Below are 21,801 nucleotides of genomic sequence, written 5' to 3' on the forward strand. Positions count from 1 at the left end.
ATGTAATGAATTAAACGGACTTAACAGACATCAATAGAACATTCCACCCAAACAAAAAAGAATATACTTTCTTCTCAACATCTCATGGAAACTTCCCTAAAATTGATCACATTCTCGGTAACAAAGCAAACACCCACAGATACAAAAAAATATTGAAGTAATCCACTGTGTCTTATCAAATCACCATGGAGTAAAGTTAGAATTCAACAAGAATACTACTTTCAGAAAGCCTCCAAACTCATGGAAATTGAACAGTCAACTAGTGAGCCACTCCTGGGTCAAAAAAGAAATACATTAAAATCTTCCTTGAATTCAATGAAAATGAAGACACACCGGGCGATGGTGGCGCACGCCTTTAATCCCAGCACTCGGGAGGCAGAGGCAGGCGGATCTCTGTGAGTTCGAGACCAGCCTGGTCTACAAGAGCTAGTTCCAGGACAGGCTCCAAAACCACAGAGAAACCCTGTCTTGAAAAACCAAAAAAAAAAAAAAAAAAAAAAAAAAAAAAAAAAAAAAAAGAAAGAAAGAAAGTGAAGACACAACATACCCAAACCTATGAGACACTATGAAAGCAGTGCTAAGAGGTTCATAGTACTAAGTACCCACATAAGAAAAATGGAGAAAGCTCACATCAATGACCTAATGGCATTCCTGAAAGCTCTAGAAAAAAAAAAGCAGACTTACCCAAAAGCAGAAGAAGACAGAAAATATTCAAGTTGAGGGCTGAAATGAACAAAATAGAAACACAGAAAACAATCCAAAGAATCCAGGAAACAAAAAGCTGGTTCCTGGAGAAAATCAACAAGATTGACAAACCCTTATCCAAACTAATCAAAAGACAGAGAGAGAACATCCAAATTAACAAAATCAGAAATGAAAAGGGGGACATAATAGTGGACACTGAGGAAATTCAGAGAATCATTAGGTCCTACTACAAAAATCTGTACTCCACAAAACTGGAAAATGTAAAAGAAATGAACAATTTTTTAGATAGATACCACCTACCAAAATTAAATCAAGACCAGGTAAGCAACTTAAATAGATCTATATACCACGAGGAGATAGAAGCTCCTATCAAAAAACTTTCCAACCAAAACAGCCCAGGGCCGAATGGTTTTAGTGCTGAATTCTACCAGAACTTCCAAGAAGAGCTAATACCTATACTCCTTAATGTGTTTCACACTACCATATTCTTTTTAAGAAGCTACAGTTACCTTGATACCAAAATTGCACAAAGACTCAACCAAGAAAGAGAATTACAGACCAATCTCACTCATGAACATGGATTCAAAAATTCTAAATAAAATTCTGGCAAACCAAATTCAAGAACACATCAAAGAAAATCACCCATTATGATCAAAGTAGGCTTCATCCCAGAGATGCAGGGCTGGTTCAACATACGAAAATCAATGTAATCCATCATATAAACAAACTGAGAGAAAAAAAAATTCACATGATCATTTTATTGGCTGCAGAAAAAGCATTTGACAAAATTCGAAACCCCTTTATGATAAAGGTCTTGGAGAGATTAGGGATACAAGGATCATATCTAAATATAAAAAAAGCAATATATAGCAAGCGGACAATTAACATCAAATTAAATGGAGAGAAACTCAAAGCTATTCCACTAAAATCAGGAACAAGACAAGGCTCTCTTCATATCTCTTCAATACAGTTCTTGAAGTTTTAGCAATAGCAATAAGGCAAAATAAGGAGATCAAGGGAATTCAAATCGGAAAGGAAGAAGTTAAACTTTCATTATTTGCAGATGATATCATAGTGTATATCAGTAAGCCCAAAAACTCTACCAGAGAACTCCTACGCTGATAAATATCTTAAGTGAAGTGGCAGGATAAAAGATAAAAGATCAACTCAAAAAAATCATTAGCTCTCCTATACACAAAGGATAAAGAAGCTGAGAGGGAAATCAGAGAAACATCACCTTTCACAATAGCCACAAATCACATAAAATATCTAGGTGTAACACTAACAAAGGACGTGAAAGACATATTTGACTAGAACTTTATGTCTTTGAAGAAAGAAATTTCCAGAAAATGGAAAGCTCTTCCATGCTCTTGGATAGGAAGGATCAACATAGTAAAAATAGCAATCTTACCAAAGGCAATCTATAGATTCAATGCAATCCCCATCAAAATCCCAGCACAATTCTTCACAGAATTTGAAAGAAGAATACTCAACTTCAGATAAAAAAACAAGAAACCCATGATAGCTAAAACAATCCTGTATAATAAAGGAACTGCCAGAGGCATTACCATCCCTGACATCAAACTCTATTACAGAGCTACACTGATGAAAACAGCTTGGTATTGGCATAAAAACAGAGATGTTGACCAATGGAATCAAATTGAAGACTTGAATATTAATTCACACACCTATGAACACCTGATTTTTGACAAGAAAGCAAAAATTATACAATGGAAAAAAAGAAAGCATCTTCAACAAATGGACCTCCTGAAACTGAGAAGCTTCTATAAAGCAAAGCACACAGTCAGTAAGACAAAAAGGCAGCCTATTGAATGGGAAAAAATTCTTCACCAACCCCACACCAGACAAAGGTCTGATCTTCAAAATATATAAAGAACTCAAGAAATTAGACATTAAAATTCTAAGTAACCCAATTAAAAAGTGGTATACTGACTAAACAGAGAGTTCTCAACAGAAGAATTTCAAACGGCCAAAAGATACTTAAGGACTTGTTCTTAGTTCTTAGCTATCAGGGAAATGCAAATCATTCTTACGCTTGTAAGAATGGCTAAGATCAAAAACACTAATGATAGCTTATGCTGGAGAGGTTGTGGATTGCTGGTTGGAATGCAAACTTGTGCAACCACTTTAGAAATCAGTGTGGCAGTTCCTCAGAAAACTGGGAATCAACCTCCCTCAGGATCCAGCAATTCCACTCTTGGGAATATATCCAAAAGATGCTCAATCGTACTACCAGAGCATTTGTTCAACTATGTTCATAGCAGCATTATTTGTAATAGCTAGGACCTGGAAACAACCCAGACGCCCCGCAACTGAAGAATGGATAAAGAAAGGGGGGCACATCTACACATTAGAGTACTACTCAGCAGTAAAACATAATGACATGAATTTTGCATGTAAATGGATGGAATTAGAAAACATCATCCTGAGTGAGGTAACTCAGACCCCAAAAAAATGAATATGGTATGTACTCACTCATAAGTGGATACTAGTCATAAACAAAGGGCAACGAGCCTATAGCTCAGGATCCTAGACAAACTAAGTAATAAGGTAAACCCAAAGAAAAATATATATAGACCCACCTGAAAATTGGAATCAGACAATAATTTGGGAGCAGGGGGGCAGGGGGCAGGGATGCGGGGAAAGGGGGGGATGGAGGAGAACTGGAGCAAGGAAAGAGATATCTTGATTGAGGGAGCCATTATGGAGTTAGCAAGAAAACTGGCTCTAGAAAAATGCCCAAGAATCCACAGCAATGAACCCAGCAGAGACCCTAAGCAACAGAGGAGATGATGTCTGAACTGACCTTACCCTGTAGTTAGACTGATGATTATCTTAAATATCACCATAGAACCTTTGTCCAACAACAGATGGGAACAGAGGCAATGACCCACACCAGAGCACTTATGATGCTCCTTCCCTAGCTGAGAGCTATTGGCAGCTGACTGAGAGTCAACTCCCACTGTGAATAGGAGTCAAGTTTCTTCAGGTATGCGGCCTCTAGTAGCATAGCAATAGTTCATTGGATGGCCCTACACCCAAATACACAGGGACAGTTCTTCTCTTACTGGACAAATGCGGAAAGAGAGTACAAGGGACCACGAGTCAATAGGATCAAATACATTATATACATGTTTAAACTTCTCAAAGAATAGATCAAAAAAATTAATAATCTGTCTTGTTTCAAAATCTTGTAAGAAAAAAGTTGTAGCAGTACAAAATGTTGCTGGATACTAAAATGGCCGAGTACTTGATTTCAAATTTCTAGCCTCTTAATACTGTCCACCTCCCAACATTTATTCTAGCAAATTCAACTTCCTCCTTTCTCACTTTTACTTAAAATATAACCCAAATAATTTTATTGCTTGCTAATTTAAAATTGAGGGGGCCCTGTTCATCATTTCTCTCTCTAACACTCCACAGGGCTTCCTAGAAACCAGACAACAGAACCCAACCCTTGACCTGGCATTTCAGGGTAACTTCCCTATTACCTGCTTATTTTCCAAAAACAGCCTTGGGGTTGAGTGAAAGACCAGTAAGAAAGATCTTATCTGAGAAAAATAAAGATGCAGAGATACAGAGTCTTGTAAGGAGAGACAACAGGGTGTTGAAAAGCCATGGAAAAGGAAAAAACAATGTATTTTTAAAACCATAAGTAATTCAGACTGGAAGTACAACATAAGACTAGGAAGAGAAGCAATGAAGCCATATACCACACTAATAAAGGTACTGATTTGGGGGCTGGGGATGTAGCTCAGTTTGTTAAGATGATTTGCCTTGCATGCACCAAGTATTGGTGCTTGCATGTGTTTTATCTCTGGCATCACATAAAACCAGGCCTCAGTACTCAAGAGGAGATAGAAGTGGGAACATCAAAACTTCAAAGTCATTCTCAGCTACACAGGGAGTGAAAGGCCAGTCTAGGCTACTGGAGATCCTGTCTCAAAAGATCTTTTGTTTCCTCCCACAAATAACATTTTATATGTTTTTTTAAACTTTATTTTAAAAGAAAATCAATGAACTGTAGCTTAGTTCTAACCAATTTTACAGAACAAACAACCTCATATTTAGATTTCTCCTAGACTCAAACATAGCAAAAAGTTTTAGAAATATTTTTCCTACATCCATTTTATAACTCAAAACTTTCCAACTATAAATATCAGAACTTCCTTACTTTTAGCTGGGCATGGTCGGACATGTCTTTAATCCCAGCACTAGGGAGCAGAAGCAGGTGGATTTCTGAGTTCCAGAACAGTCAGGGTTACACAGTGTCTCAAAAAATAATTCTTTTAAAGAATTCACTTATTAGAACCTGCTTTATGGGGCTGGAGAGATGGCTCAGTGGTTAAGAGCACTGCCTGCTCTTCCAAAGGTCCTGAGTTCAATTCCCAGCAACCACATGGTGGCTCACAGCCATCTGTAATGAGATCTGGTGCCCTCTTCTGGTCTGCAGGAATGCATACAGGCAGAACACTGTATACTTAATAAATAAATAAATCTTAAAAAAAATAGAACCTGCTTTATAACTGTTTGGTAAAGCTGGAATGAATCTGAGGTAGGGTTTTTAATGCATCTGGCTTGGCCTTACAGACAGAATAGACTATCATGGAATACAATATGTTAAGTTCATTTAAAAACAGACGATCGTAATTTATCTTCCCAGTTTTATTCCCCACACAATCCTAACCTGTTACTAGGAGTAGACATAGCTACTATATTTTTCATGTGAGGAACCTGGAGCTGAGGAAAGCTGTCTTCTTAAAGGAGATGTGGCTCAGTGGGAACCCAGGGTTACTGCCTTCTAAACTACGTTTTCCTCACTCTCTAGGAAAGCCTTGTATACATTTTATGTGCATAATGTTCATAGATAAGATATTCAATATTAGTTCTTTCCAAAACTTTAGAAATAGGGTAACATTACTGACAGCCAGCTTCACTACTTAATCAACACAAATCCACTCACTTTGAAAACAGCCTCCCACCTCTCACCAGTAACTTGCCCCTTTATTATTAGTGAGACTAAAAACTCTCAGACTTAACAACTTTTGAATTTTTAAAAAGGATTTATATGTACATTCCTTCCAAATTCAGCAAGCTAACCAATTGTGACATCATATATTGCAACCAGCTAAAGGACAAAGGTGTAGTTTGGCATTTTGCCCAGATGGCTCCAGTTTACAACAACGTTCTAAATGTTTGAGAAAGCCTTCAGAAGGCTGGAGATTAGGTAGAATATGTGCCTAACATGTGTAATGGGTTTAGTCTCCAGCACTGTTAAAAAAAATTAATTTATAAACTTACTTTTAAAACAAGTATAAACAAGAAATCTCTACCAGTCAAGCAATTCAAAGGGTTATAAATAGTCAATGATTTTTCTCTGGTTTCATTTTAAAACCTCCTTTAGTACAAAGCACAAAGGACAGACAGGATCATAAAACAGAAAACACAGGAAGAGAGAAGAAGTGGCAGACTACTATAGGGTATGTATTGTGTCTACTAAAAACAAAGAACTTAGTTTTCCAAGAGTCAAAGAGCAGAAAACATGTTCTACTGAAAACTGAGTTTGCAGGGCTCACTCTGGGAACTACACCACCACCACCACCACCACACACACACACACACACACACACACACACACCAGATACACAAACTGACCTTGAAAAAGTAAGCCTTCACTTGCTATGTCCTTGGAACTTTCTGTTCTCTTTTCTGATCTTCCTGCAGCAACTTACCATGCACTGGGATTCAGCCCAGTGCCACCATGCCCAGCTCATAGCTTCTTTAAAGAAGCCTTTAATAGACTGCCATGAGAAGGACCTGACCTGATGCAAAGAATTGTAAATAATTCATAATTTATTTTCTGCCGTGGGATACAACTTTTTTGATGGTCATTTTAAGGGATATAATTTTTTAAATTTCAAATTAATGTAAAGCTTAAAAGATTTAAAATTTTGATTATTGTTCTGATAAAGGAACAATAAAAGAAGCAATAAAATGACTCTTAGTAACATTGTTATACCTACAGATCAGTGTCTCACTCAGTTATCAGAGAAGCTTTTTCCTACAGTATATGGAAACTAATACAGAGACAACACACAGAGAGCGAGAGACCTTGGAACACTCAGTCCTAAATGGGACGTCTTCAAATAAACCCTCCCCTCAGGACTCAGGAAACTATGCAGAAGAAGAGCCAGAGGGGTTGGATGACACCAAGGGAAACAACAGGACTGTTGCACATATGAACTCCAGAGAATACAACAACATGTGAGGGGTCTGCACAGGTCTAATGCAGACAGGGTACCAGTGCTGAGAAGGGAAAGTAGACATCAGCACCCATTCCTAATCAAGAAGCCATCACCTACTGACAACTGCTGAAAAATGAAAAATTAGTGTAGAGATACAAGCCACACTTTAAGGGTAGGTCCCATGCCCACTAGTAGATGGACAACAAAATGAACTGAAAGGTAATTCTGGAGATCTTTTGTTGTTTCATTTGGGTGTTTGCTGCCTTACTGGTCATTTTGAAATTTTATGTTTCATGTTTGTATGCTTTTTGTCCTCTTTGTTTTTGTTGCTGTTTATATTCATTTATTTTATTTTTGTTTGCTTGTTTTTGGTTTTCTGGCCTATCTTTTTTAAGAGAGAGAAAAAGGAGGAATGGAGCTAGAAGGGTGAGAAAGTAGAGAGGATTTGGGAGGGGAAATGGAGATTAGAACATAGTGTGTAAAAAAGTATTTCCAAATAAGAAGAAAATGGATACATTTAAAACAACATGCTGAGCTGTGGGGGCGGGGAGGGGGGAGGTGGCATAGAATGCTAATCCCAAACTAAGGAGGCAGAGGCAGAAAAATCTCTGAGATTCAGGACAACCAGGAATACACAAAGAAACCTTGTTTCAAAAAACAAAAACAAACAAACAAAAACCCAGAAAATTTAAAACAATGGATTTGATAAACTAAGAAAACAAAGTAAATTACCTTCAGTAAAACTTCAATCATTAGAAACAACTTAGTATACTTCTGGGTATCAGTCTATCAGGTTTATCCTATTTTTGAGAATTTAAGCTACTTTGACATCTATAATAAGAACCTTTTAAAAATTAATTTTTAAAAAATTTTGCAAATAAAAATATCACATACCAAAATAACCAAACCATAGTCTACACAATTTAGTGAACTTAGCCAGTTAGAATTGGCATTTGAAACAGAAACTGTGAAGCTTCCCACTAGACTTTTCAGCACCAAATGTATTTCATGTACTTATCTACCACCAAAATCAAAGTCCATGACAGAACTAGAATTAGAAAAACAATCAACTTTATACCCTTCAGTAATTTACATCTAGTACCTGCATTCAGTCCTGCATCCCCTTATATTTAGTTTTTCTTGTTTTCTTTTCTTCATGTTATACTGTGCATATGTGTACAATTATTTATATTTATGTATGTATTATTATTATTGGCAGAAAGGGTTACCAACGCAGGAAGATCTTAGGCTAGCATGAGCTACATAGGACGACCCTATCTTTTGGGGGGAACAGGGTAGGTGTCGAGGCAGGGTTTCTCTGTGTAGCCCTAGCTGTCCTGGAACTCTGTAGACAAGGCTGGCCTCAAACTCAAGAGATCCACCAGCTTCTGTCTCCCCTAATGCTGGGACTAAAGGTATGTACCACCACCACCGGATGAGTTTTGAAATCTCTTGACACTTTAATAGCCAAACATGCTAAAAGTTGTTTTTCTCAAGTTAAAAATTCCATTAAGAAAGCTATGTCCTAGCCGGGTGGTGGCGGCACATGCCTTTAATGCCAGGACACAGGAGGCAGAGGCTGACTGATCGCTGAGTTGGAGGCCATCCTGGTTAAGAGGGCAAGTTCTAGGACAGCCAAGGCTACACTGAGAAATCCTGTCTCGAAAAACCATAAATAAATAAAAAGTTCTGTCCTGTTATCAATAAATTAAACACATAAAATATTGGGGTTTGCCCAGCTAAGACCCTAAGCAATAGAGGAGAGGGTGCCTGAACTGGCCTTGTCCTGTAGTCAAGACTGATGATCACCTTACATATCACCATAGAACCTTCATCCAACAATAGATGGAAACAGAGGCAGAGAACTACATCGAAGCACTGGACTGAGCTCCCAAGGTCCAACTGAAGAGCAGAAGGAGGGAAAATATGAGCAAGGAAGTCAAGACCATGAGGGGTTCACCCACTGAGACTGTGTGTCTGAGCTAATGGGAGCTCACCAACTCCAACTGGCCTGGGAGTGAATGAGCATGGGATCAAACTAGTCCCTCTGAATATGGTTGACAGCTGGGGCAGACTGAGGGGTCACTGACAGTGGCACTGGGATTTGTCTCTACTGCATATACTGGCTTTTGGGGATCCTATTCTCTTTGAATATATACGTTGCTTAACCTAGATGTAGTAAGGTCCTTGGACCTGCCAAAAGCAGATCACCTTGTCCTCTCTTAGGATTGCAGGGGGAGGAGTGGGAGGGTATGGGAAGAGGGGAGGGAGTGGGAATTTGGATTGGTATTTTTTAAAGCAATAAAATAATAATAATAAATTGGGGTTTGTATATATAGGTATTCATTAAATGTTTACTGTTCAACTTCTTTAGCTTTTATCAATGCTAATACAATTCTATAGATACCTACAAATGAAAATATAGAGCAAGTTTCAACTTTGCTTTTTAAATAAGTTTGTTTCCTCCTAAGTTTCTCCTAAAAGCAAAGTTCACAGAATAGCATAGGAAAGCAGTGATTTTCCAACTATTTGTTAGAAAACAACTTTAGTCTTTAATGGACAAAGTCTCAGATCACTTAAAATATCAAAATCTATTAGATGTTGTTGTTCGTGATGGTTAGTTTTAATTCAAAGTTTGACCCAATTTCAAATCACCTGAGAAGTGAATCTCAATGAAAGACTGTTTAGAGCAAGTGCAAGTTGGTATGGTGGAGATAGGAGGATTGCCTTAATAGTGGGAAGATCTACCTACTATGAGAGGCAAGCATTCCTACCTAGGTGTCTTATTCTGTGCAACTTGGGAAGGAAAAGGTTTATTTATTTCAGCTAAACAGGACAGGAACATGAAGACAGGAGCTGATGCAGAGACCATGGGGGCATGCTGCTTATTATAAGGCTTACTTCCTCAAGGCTTACGCAACCTGCTTTGTTATAGAACTCCGAACAAAACAGCCCACAATGGGTTGGGAACCTCCCTTATAAAAAAAAATCCCTACAGTCTTGTGTACAGCCCAATCTTATGGAAGTATTTTCTTAACTGAGCTTCCCTCTGCTCAGATGACTTCAGTGTGTGTCAAGTCAATACAAAACTATCCAGCACAGTAGGGAATCCTGAACTTTCTAAGAGTAGAGAGACTGTGGCACAGGGCCACGCCCAGTGTTGGGAGGGCCCATTACAAATCCTACCCTCAGTGTGCCAAACAGCAGCTCCCGGATCTGCCCTCTTCAGACCTTGCCCAAAGAAAGCCTTCCAGCTAGTGGGTTGTGGCACGTCTTTAATCCCAACAGTTGGGAAGCAGAAGCGGGTGGATCTCTGTGAATTTGAGGCCAGCCTGGTCTACAAAACTTAGTTCTATGACAGGCTCCAAAGTTACAGAGAAACTCTGTCTCAAAAAAATCGAAAAAGAAAAAGAAAAGAAAAGAAAAGAAAAGAAAAGAAAAGAAAAGAAAGATTCTCTCTTGGGGCTGCTAAGAGCATACCTATAGGATTTAAGACTTGGTTGCCAGACCTTGTTGATGGGAGCATCGGTGCCCTTTGTTCGTCCTGCCCAGCTAGCTTACACCCAAAATAATCACACAGAAACTGTATTCATTTAAACACTGCCTAGCTCATTATCTCTAACCTCTTATTGGCTAACTCTCACATCTTGAATTAACCCATTTCTAATAATCTGTGATCACCACAAGGTCGTGGCTTACTGGGAAAGATTCAGCGTGTCTGACCTGGCAGCTCCATGGCAGCTCTCCATCTACCCTTCTTCCCAGCATTCAGTTCTCTCTACTCCACCTACCTAAGTGCTGCCCTATCAAAAGGCCAAGGCAGTTTCTTTATCAACAGATGAAAGCAACACATAGACAGAAGAACCTCCTACACCATTTCCTCTTTACTGTTTAAACAAAAGGAAGGCCTTAACTTTAACATAGTAAAAGTACACACAACAAAACAGTTATCAAGCAAGAATTACAGTTTATAACTAAGGAAATCTGTAATTATAAATTCTATAACTCCATCAAAGACTCCAGAAGGATATATTACCTATGTAAACAGGAAGTGCACTGTAAGCAAATTCCAAAACTCTGGAATTGAGAGAGACATCTCGCTGCCTGGACAGTCACCCAAAGTTCTTTTGTACCATTGAGGCATCCATCTTCAGCCTACAGGCCCATAGCATCCAGCAGACATTTCCATGAAGCAGAAAATTCCAAAGAGTCTTTTGTGTTCTGCAGAATGTCTCGCAGACTCTTTTATGAAACAGGAACTCCAAAGGACCATCTCACCTTTAGGCAAGTTTAGCAGTCCTCTCTCTGTGGGTTCTTTAGGTCCAGTTTATGAAACAGTCCAAGCAAGAGCAGTTTCTTGCCGAAATGGCTATCAAACTCCATAAGGAGCCTTTTTGATGTCCATCTTCTTCTTGAAGTATCTGGTGCTGCCAGGAGCAGATGTGTCTCATTGTCATGAAAAGCCCTAGGTTATTAAAACATTTTAAATGCCATATTCTGTAGTCTTTGAAAGATATGAAGAATGTCTATCTAAAATATATCTATGCACATCTAGAAAATCTAACATGACTACCAACTTTGGGTATTATAGATGATTATCTATTAATCTATATTTCCTAATTATACATTTTTAAATGAATACACAATTACAATACCTTAATCAAGAGCAGAAATATACATATAACAAGACTGACCTTAAATTAGTTAGTATCAGTAAATTAAGATTCATATCAATGCAAATTATTCCTATTTATAACAGGCCCCCCTTTAAATGTAAAAGAACATTTATAAACAATATTTGGGAATATGGGCACAGTTTTTTCTCTCCAAAATGCTTTGTGCTGTATGCGATGTTAATCGGGGCTTTTATGGTATATCCTGTGTGTTAGGTTTATCTCAGTCAGCAGTTGGGCAAAGAAATTTTTGAGGGTGTTTACAGCAACCTTTCAGGAGGGCATGGTCTATCATACCCTATTGGTCTAGAAGCAATCCACAGGGTCTCATTCTCTGTGAAAACAGAAGAACCTCTTTTTCAAAGCATCATATCTTAGGCCCAAATTCTGAAGACATAATACCTTTTTAATATACATTCTGGTTTGGCTTAGCAGCCCACACAATGAAAAATCTCTCTGTACTTAGCTCCTTCACAGTCAAAAAATTTAAAGAATACACAGAATCCAGACTCTCTGTGAATTTTTCATTTTTTACATGGCTTATTTTTTTTACTTCCTTTTAATCTATGACTATATGTACTCTGTCTCGTCTCTTTAAAGACTTTACCCTTTTTTTAAAGCATTAACTTTATTTTATGACTCTGTATACTCCTTATCTTTTCTCTCACAAGCCTACGTACATTTATACAACCTTGTGATCCATTTAGAGGTCACTGATGTCTGAATCTGTCCTATTGCATTGTCTGTAATTCTCTACTGTCTTGGAGAGCTTTTAAAATTCTAAGCAGCTTGGTTGCAGCTGCTCTGGATGTTGCCTCTGTCTCTCTCCAATTTCAAAATGGTGGACATACCATTTTTGCTAGCTTTGGGGCTGCCAGGTAGGAGCCATGCTCAGCACTTTAACTCTGAGAATGAGCGTGCAGCATATAACCTCTTTTTTCTGAGTTACAGCCAAATCTGCCACACAGAGCACTGGGACAGCCTGGAAACATCTTTATGTATGGTGGCAGGAATCCGCCATGCTCTCCCGCCTGCCCAAGCCTGATCCCGCAGTCTGCCCAGGCAGGCAGAGCTCAGCCACGGGCATGATCTCAGATACTTTCCTCCCAACCCTGAGTGGGCACAGAAACACCCGGCAGCACAGCCCAGGAAGCTGGGTTTTAAAACTGCGCGGCTTTTTTTTTTTTTGGTACTGCTGCTGGGTCGGGAAAAACTCTGTGCGGCACACTGCCAGCAAACAGCAAAAAGCCATGTTAAACTCTGTATTTGTGTCTAGAAACTTGTTCAACCAATAAAAGCAACACATAGACAAAGGAACCTCCTACACCAAGACCCACCATGTGATTTCCTCTCCTGCCTTTCTGAGAGTCACCGGGGAGTTGCTTTGCTCTGTTTATTAAACCTGGACTTATTAATTCAACTTGACTGGCTTACTGCACCAGTGAAGGATACCTAATAACTGAGGATCCAATACTTATCACCCAGCACTCACCAGGCAGAGCCAGGCCAATCTCTAAATTTGAGGCCAGTCGGGTCTACAGAGTGAGTTCCAGGGCAACTAGGGCTGTAAACGGAGACTGCACTTCATTTCCAGCCATCCAGACCCAAATAATCATACAGAAACTATGTTAATTAAATGGGTCAGGCACATTCCTAGCTAGCTCTTACATCTTAAATTAACCCATTTTTATTAATCTATGTACTGCCATGAGACTGTGGCTTACTGGTGCTGGCACGCTACTCCTTTGATAGCTACAATCTCCCAGACTCCACCTTCTTTCCTCTTCTATCTCTGCTTGGATTTCCCACCTTGCTATATTCTGCCCTGCCATAGGTCAAGACAGTTTCTTTATTAACCAATGGTAATAAAACATATTCACAGCAAACAGAGGGAAATCCCATGTCACAGGGCTACACAAAGAAACCCTGTCTCAAAAAACAAACAAACAAAGAAACAAAAAGAGTAGAGATTAAAGAGTGGCAAAGTGGAAAGTGTGCTGAAGTACACACATCCACTCTCTGTTCCTGACTATAGCATGGTCAGTTGCTTCAAGTTTGCCACTCTGATTTCTCTGCTGTGATAGACTATAACCTGGAACTGTCAGCTAAAATAAATCCTTTTATTCCCATGTGTTTCTGTCAGAGTATTTTATCCCTACAATAGGAAACAAAACTAAGACATAGTTTGAATCTAAAATGTTCCATGAAGGCTCATTTGCTAAAGGCCTAGCTGCCTGCTGAGACAGATATGGAAAGTAACTTACATTTTAGGATGTTTTTATTGTTATTTTAATCTACCAATCCTCTCCCTCCCACGCCCATGTTTTTTTTTTTGTTTTTTTTTTTTGTTAAACTGGGGTTTCTTTAGTTGCACTGTATTAGTGTGGATGTATCCTGCAGGGCATATAGCTTTCAAACTTTTTCCTACTATGGGTACTGGAGAAACGTGGAAGACCAAGATCTTTAGGGTACTCTATATTGGGTATGTAGCTTTTGGCTTTTTCCCTAGTCTCCTCTCATTAGGACTACAAACACTGTTTACTCCTATCCTTTGGATTTTGGAGGACTTGTGAGGTACAGGCTTCATGGGAATGAGATGAAGAGTGAAAATTCTGAGCAATCAGTAGTAGCACTTCTGAGTGGTTGGCAGTAAAGTTTTAAAATTTTACCTTTGGTTTTAATAGATAATCTGTGTGACAGGCTCTTGATCTTGGATCAATTCAATGATGGATTCATAATTTGAGGATATCACTAGAAGTGGGGTAGAAACCGACTATGGTCTAGTTGCAGGAAGGAGAATGTCAAGGAAGGATTTATCTTGTTCCTAGACATGCATTCTTTCCTCCTCCCCTCCTTATCTTTCTTCCTCCTTCCTGGATGACATAAGGAGTGCACCTCTGTTCTACTGTATGTTCCAGACATGATATTCTTCCTCACGTTGGCCCCAAAGTAGAAATGCTGGCCAACCATGAACTAAAACCCCTGAAAATATACATCAAAACAAACCTTTCTTCCTTTAGTTGATTTAATTTAGGTATTTTGACACACGGAAAACAAGTGTGATTCACAAAAGATGCCTACAGACATTCTTTTCCAGAAACCAAAAGGCTCTCTGGAAACTGGTAAAGTTGTCTGCTAAGCATCCACTGGAGTCTTTCTCAGGAATTTCAAATTTATCATGCTCAAAAAAAAAAAAAAAAAAAGCAAAGCAACCCATCACACATTAAAACTCCAGAATAAACCAGATGCTGGTACAAGCCTTTAGTGCCAGCACTCTGGAGGCAAAGGCAGGCAGATCTCTGTGAGTTCTGGAATGGTCTGGTCTACAGTGAATTCCAGGCCAGAAGGGCTACAAAGAGAAACCTTGTCAGGAAAACAAACAAACAAACAATCCACAAAAACACCTCCAGAATGAAAGAATAAATTTGATAGGTAGCTTAAAATGGTAACACACACACACTGAATAAAATCTTTGTTAATATTGGGTCCACTCAGATATCCCAGGAGGCAATCACTGTTTCAAAACTTAAGCAAACTCTCAGTGTATTAGCAACCTTACCTGCATCTGCAAACACATGTGCCTGCACCCTACCTTTTGTGAATGATTATCTAGACTAGGTTAACCTCCAGACATGTCAGTGGCATACTATTTACATCTGGTTGAGGTGAGATGATCTACTGTGCAGCATCATTCCATGCACTGGGGTCCTAGACTCAAAAAGGAAAAATCAAGCTGAACAAACATTATCACTCTCTGCTTCCTAACTGCAAATGCAATGTGACCAGTTGCCTCAAGCTCCTACAGTCAGGAGTTCCCTGTTGAAACAAAACTGTTCCCTTGAGCCATGAACCAAAATAAATACCCTTTAAGTTGTTTTTGTAATGGTATTTTATAGACAGGAAAAGTTACTGAAACAGCATATCTAAATGTTTCTACCAAGGCTCATGTTGAAATTGTGAGGAATTAAGAGGTGGTACAGACCAAGAAGGACCATGTTTGAGAAAAACCATAAAAGGTTCCTCTTTTGAATGAATTAAACTATTCCTCCATTAATAAAATAATGGTTTGTTCCCAGATTGAGTCTCTTATCAGAACCAGTTTCAATTCATCTCTTATAAATCCCTCCCCATGTGATACTCTGGGCCACCCCAGAACTCTATAGGGTCATCATCATCAAGGGCCTCATCAGATACAAACCCTCATCCTTGGATACTCCCAGCCTTCAAAACAGTGCACTGATTAAACTCTTAGTTCCTATAAACTACCAGTCAATGTATCGTTAGTAACAAAGTGACAAAAACAGATTAAGACAATGTAATATAGTCACATGTTCCTGGAATTCACAGAATGTGATCATCCTGCAGAGCCATGATTTTGCCTTCCACCATGCCCAGACAAGCAATCAGCATATAGTCTCTCAGTATCCATGGAGGAATGGTACCAATATATCCAAATTATAATCAGGATGCCAAAATCCATGGGCTCTCAAGTCTTTATTCTTATAAAAAAAAAAAGGGTGAACCATGTACATTTAACTTATAGACTTTCTCACATATACTTAAGTTATATTTCCCTTTATTAGCTAATAATATGCAAGTGTTATGTAAATAATTTTAAAATATGTTTATATAATAATGACAAAAAAAGTCCACATGTTCAGTACAACTGTAGTTTGTTTCAGCACTTCCCACCCAGTGATACTAGGATTGAACCCAGACTTAGGTGATGTCAGCAAGTGCTCCATCATTGAGATATATCCCTAGCCCCTATAGGACACATAGTTGGGTGTATCTGAGGATACAGAGCCCAATGATAACATAGGGCTGTTAGGGGCCAGACACCATGTTTTGAATCAAAATGTGCCATGACTTGAAGTAACTCTATATACTAAGTAATACAACCTGTCCAGATTTGGATGCTTTCATTGATTAACTCTCAAGGTAAATCAATGAGCACCAGTCAAGAGATGAAGAAGATTATAAATCTTCTTAATGTGTCATAGAAGAAATAAGTCAGTAAGAGATGGCACATTCCTCTTCCCCTTACTGGCAGGGGGCTGCCCTCTACAGAACAATTAATTACCCAAACCACTATGATTCAAGGATGAGAGATTTGAGAAAGTGGGAATGATTTCCTTCTCTGACACACCACTAAACACTGAAGCATTTTCTTCTTCTCTTCTTGTCCTACAGTGGAGAAGAGATGCTAGATGACTGCTAAGTTTAAGCAATGCACTCAAAGAACTAGGAAACTTGGAATAGGATCTTTGTCTTTTGTTATGGTTAGCTCAGAAAGCATTCTATAATATTCACTACTATAAATGTCATTATTAACACACACATGGTCATCCATTCTCTTAGTAAAATAATTGGCACTCACTCAAAGGCATTTCAAAAGGACTGCAAAAACTGAGTTGACAGATTCATATATGCCTAGCACGGGTAAAACAAGGTGACCCACTGCTTTCCTGAGTGTCCTTTATGTGGTCTTTGGTGCTTTTTTTTGCATTTTTGTGCATTTTACTGATTTTGCAATTTAAATGCCCTGGTGTTTAGGGTTAATACTGAAGTATGCATAAGTGCAAAATGAGGCTATGAAATAACTCAAATAACTCAGTAAAGTACTTGCTACCCAAACATGAAGACCCGAGTGATGACCTCTAACATCAATGTAAAAAACCAGGGTAGCAGAACATTGCTTGCAATCTCACTCAGTGCTGGGGAGTATTGTGTGGCATTATTCCTAGGAAGATGGGAATAAAAGTCTACTTACCCCAAATAGGGAATCAATGACAAACCAAGTCCAGATACTATCAAAGTCCAACTTGGTAAACTAATAAGTTGTACTGGGGTTACTTATAGAACTATGGGTAAGGGTTTATTCATAAGACCAGAAATGACTTAAAGACAGCTACATCACCAAAAGTCCACCCCAGCTAGAAAGCTGGAAACCTGAAGCACATTGTGTAGTCTAGAGGCAGCTCAACCAAGTGTCCTTTCCTGGTAGTCCACTAGTCTGAGCCTCTTACAAACAACTTTGTAGGTCTGTTTCTTTCAGGCAGCTAGGTTGGTCTGAGTCTCTTCAAGACAGCCCAGCTAGCAGTATAAAGTATCTTGGCTTGTCTTGAAACTTTAGTGTTTATGTACGCCTAGAGAATCTGGTCAGTTTCAAGAACTTCCGGTTGCTATTTTGAGTTTACTTATCTAAGGAGCTTCCCTCCAGGATGGAGTGTTTCACCTCCTCTTAAAACATCCTGTTGTTTCACTTTCCTTTTTACATCCTACATTTTAAGGTTCCTCCAAAATGGAAGGCTTTGATCTCAGAAGAAACTGATATACAACATGGAAGAAGAGGCAGGAGGATCCTGAGAACTTGCTGGCCAATTTAATCAATCACTGAGCTGTGAAAGAGACCCTGTCTAAAAAGTTCAGAATAAATAAGTATACAAATGTAAGAAGCCTAGGCTGTGTCTAACAGAAAACACAGGTGTTAGAAAAGCTGCATTTAAACAAGGTGGTGGTGGCACATGCCTTCAATCCCAGCACTCGGGAAGCAGATTTCTGTGAGTTCAAGGCCAGCATATAGGCATGAGTTAAAGTGTTGTGTCGAGTTCAATGTTACCAAATTAATAATGCATGTTAAGGTGTTTTTGGACGGAAGCACGCATGCAACAGTTACAGTGTATGTACAAAAGCATCTATAAACCTAACTCTGGGTTTCCCCCTAAGGAGTAAATGTTCAGTGACTAGTAACTTAATGTTATAGTGATTTTATAGGACATAACCAGAAATAGTTTGTATTCTAGCTCTTTGCTGCTGTGATAAACACCAAATTTGCTTAAGAGATGAAAGGCATTATTTTAGCTTACAAATCATTGTCTATCACTGTAGGAAGTGAGGGAAGGAACTCAAACAGGAACATGAACAAGAAACCATTTCGAACACTGCTTCCTGGCTGGCTCAAGTTTAGCTAGCTTTCTTAAATAACCCAGACCACCTGCCACAGTGGACGAGGTCCTCTCACATCAATCAACAACCAAGACAATACCTAACATACAAGACTACAGGCCAATATGATCTAAGCAATACCTCACTGAAGGAAGAATCTCTTTTTGAGAGATCCTATGCTGTCAGGTTAACAGTTAAAGCTAACTAGGATTTTTTGTATATATAGTTATTTTGATGGAAATATTGTTATTTAAATGTTTTGTTTGATGTTGGGGATTGAACCTGGTGCTTCATGTGATAACCACAGTTACCACCAAGTTAAACCCCTAGCTCCAAATGTTTTAAGTGTGATACATGATCAACAATTTCCCCTCTAATAAGCACTTAAAGGAAAAATCTAATTGCTGTTGTTTTAATTTTTGCAGTGTTAGGGAGTGAATCCAAAAATTAGAATAACAAACTTGATGAGATGGCTTAGCAAATAAAGGCACTTGGCACCAAACCTAATGACTAAGTTTGTTTGATTCCCCTGGGATCCATGTCTACGTGGTAGAAGGAAAGAACCAACCCCTTAAAGTTAGCCACTGGTTACCACAAACACAGTTTAGCAGGTATTTACCTGGGTGCATGTACACACACGCACACACACACACCAAGAAATATAATAAAATTTGTATTAACTGTATATATATGTCAACACTTTCTTATTAAAAATGCAAACTTTTTTTTCGAGACAGGGTTTCTCAGTATCTATGGAGCCAGTCCTGGAACTAGCTCTGTAGACCAAGCTGACCTCAAACTCAGAGATCTGCCTACCTCTGCCTCCCGAGACCTAAGATTAAAGGCATGCACCACCACCGCCTGGCCAAAAAAAAGAAAAAAGAAAAAAAATGCAAACATTCTGATTATCAAAACTGTTACATGAAGCTTTAGAAGCTTCTAGATAGAAAGCCACAAATACTAAACAGATAATCAGTATGAAAAACATGAGGACCTGATTGCTCCAAGGTATGGTTGAGAACGTTTATTGTAGATCTGAGGAAGAGAACAGCCAGAGGCATCTTGAAGGATCTAGACTGAGTATGGCCAGCAGACTGAAACTGAACTGGGTCATGAGAGAAGAGGAGTAGGGTGAGGAAGGGAGCAAGAGAGGAAAAGAGGTAGCAAGCAGACCAAGAAGAGAGGCATGGAACAAGTGGCCAGGAGTGAGCCAGAAGACCAACACAACCAACATGTCTGAGTTATACAGGAATCTGAAGCAAGGGTGAAGGGAAACAGAAGCCCAGCAGCCACTGAGAAGGAGAAGTTTAGAGTGGGTGGTGCAGGGAGAAGTGCTGGGGGGAGCCACAGGTACTGAGTGAGACCTATCCTAGATTTCTTTGGGACCTGACAATATCCAACTTGTTTAATTACTAAGTCATTTCTGAGGCAAAAATAAGTATCAGTCCACTAAAATTTCATCTCCTTCAATGTGTGAAATTGTTATGAGCAGTTAAGAGTGCCTGACAGACTTATTTTTCCCAAATCTCCTTTATAACCATCTGGTAAATCCATGACTTGTTTACATTAATGTAATTTAACAGAACCTGTTATCGTTTTTAAGCAGTCACTAGACATAAACGGAATGCTCTCATTGAAAATGGGCAACTGTGTTTAGCAATAATTAAGTACTTCTCTTTACATCTCCCTGCCAATTCAAACGTCAGTCAAGTTAAATAACTTACTTGGAAGAAAACAAACAATGACACTAATTTGTTTAAGGTTATTCCTTTACACTGTGTGAACATGTGTCACTGTCATTGGTTTAATACAGAGCTGAATGGCTGATAGCTAGGCAGGAAGAGGTTAGGTGGGACTTCTGGGAACAGAGTGGTCTTGGGAAAAAGAAAGGCAAGGTCGCTAGTCCTACATGGAGGAAACAGGATAGTCAGTACAGTATAAAGGTAACCAAGCCACGTAAAAGAATGTAGATTTAAATATCTGGGTTAATTTAAGTTATAACTGGCTAGGAACAAGCATAAGCTAGGGCTGAGCTTTCATAATTAACAATTCTCTGTGTCATTATTTGTGAGTTGGTGGCAAAAAGAAAAAGTCTCCTCCATAATTTACATTAAGTCTGCCAAGCCAAAAAGTTAAAAATAAAAAGTAAAAAAATCTGGTTGCTGCATGAGTTTTAGTGAGGTATTTGTTGATGGGTCTGTAATAAGTAGACACTGCCAGCTGCATATCCCACATTAAAAAAAAAAACACTTCATAAATATCACTGTCTTGGGTGCATGGCACTGTCTTGGGCTCATGAAAACTTTGAGAAGCTAAAATAAAACTTCCATTCTAAACTAGAGCTGGCACAGTAACAAAATAAAAGCTGTCACTCTTCATGTGAAAACTTACTAAGCATGGGCAGTGATGAATTGCTGAAGTTATTTATAACGGATCTGTAATGCATGTATTCTCTGTGGCATAATAATGTTATAGTCTGGCTGGTGTTCCCACCAGAAAACGATGCTCTAGCTTATGAGGGGGGGACAAAGATATAATCTCAGCTACAACTTAAGGCATGAAAGGAAGCCGAAAAGAGACTTCTAAAGGAGCGAAGGAAGCTGTCAACATAAGAATTTAATACATGGCCGAAGTTAGCAAACAAAAATTCCATTTAGACCTTTAGATGGGAAATTATTTCAAGATAGTGAAGAATTTGTATAGTGATATTATTTATAGAAACAAACTACATGGAAGACAGTAAAAATAATAATAATAATAATGAGCCAGTAGAAAAGAACTACTGCTTCCTCCAAATGTAGCTTGACCACTTGGTAAATCTCTAACAATAGGAAATCACCATCCAAAAACTGGTAACCTCACAAGCACCTCTTTGTGCAGCATGATCTAAAACATGGAGGTGATGAGGCCTGTACAATCTATTTCTACTCACTCATCTAAGAATAAATAATACATTTTAGCCACCAAAGCAACATTGAGTATTAGCAATGAGTCAGAGACTCAATTTGAATACAAGCCTATGTGCACATACATAAGTATTTTATGTATGCACAATTACACATGATGGGAGCTTAGACTATAAACAGACTATACATATATGTGTGTATATATGTATATATACATACAGATACACACAAATATATATATACACATATATATTAATTATGTAGGCCTAAACCTACATAAAGGATATCATGAGAAAATAAATC

At 38.6% G+C, this 21,801-nt stretch overlaps 1 protein-coding gene across 3 annotated transcripts in view; it reads right to left on the reverse strand.

The window, feature by feature from the left end:
- The window catches only part of Yes1 (YES proto-oncogene 1, Src family tyrosine kinase), a 71,700-nt gene that overhangs the window by 41,296 nt on the left and 8,603 nt on the right, over positions 1–21,801 (reverse strand). Inside the window, exon 1 of one of the 3 annotated variants that reach the window (XM_075955970.1) lies at positions 11,008–11,189. The exons of 1 other annotated variant lie outside the window; for it this stretch is intronic. Coding sequence is in view for 1 of the 2 variants with exons in the window: in XM_075955968.1 (XP_075812083.1) it covers positions 1,348–1,372 (25 nt within the window). In the remaining variant the exon portion in view is untranslated. Of the gene's footprint in view, positions 1–1,347; positions 1,384–11,007; positions 11,190–21,801 lie in introns of those variants that run through there. One more of the 3 variants, XM_075955968.1, reaches the window with a different exon arrangement.

This window comes from Microtus pennsylvanicus, chromosome 22 (genome assembly GCF_037038515.1).
Source record: "Microtus pennsylvanicus isolate mMicPen1 chromosome 22, mMicPen1.hap1, whole genome shotgun sequence".
NCBI lineage: Eukaryota > Metazoa > Chordata > Mammalia > Rodentia > Cricetidae > Microtus > Microtus pennsylvanicus.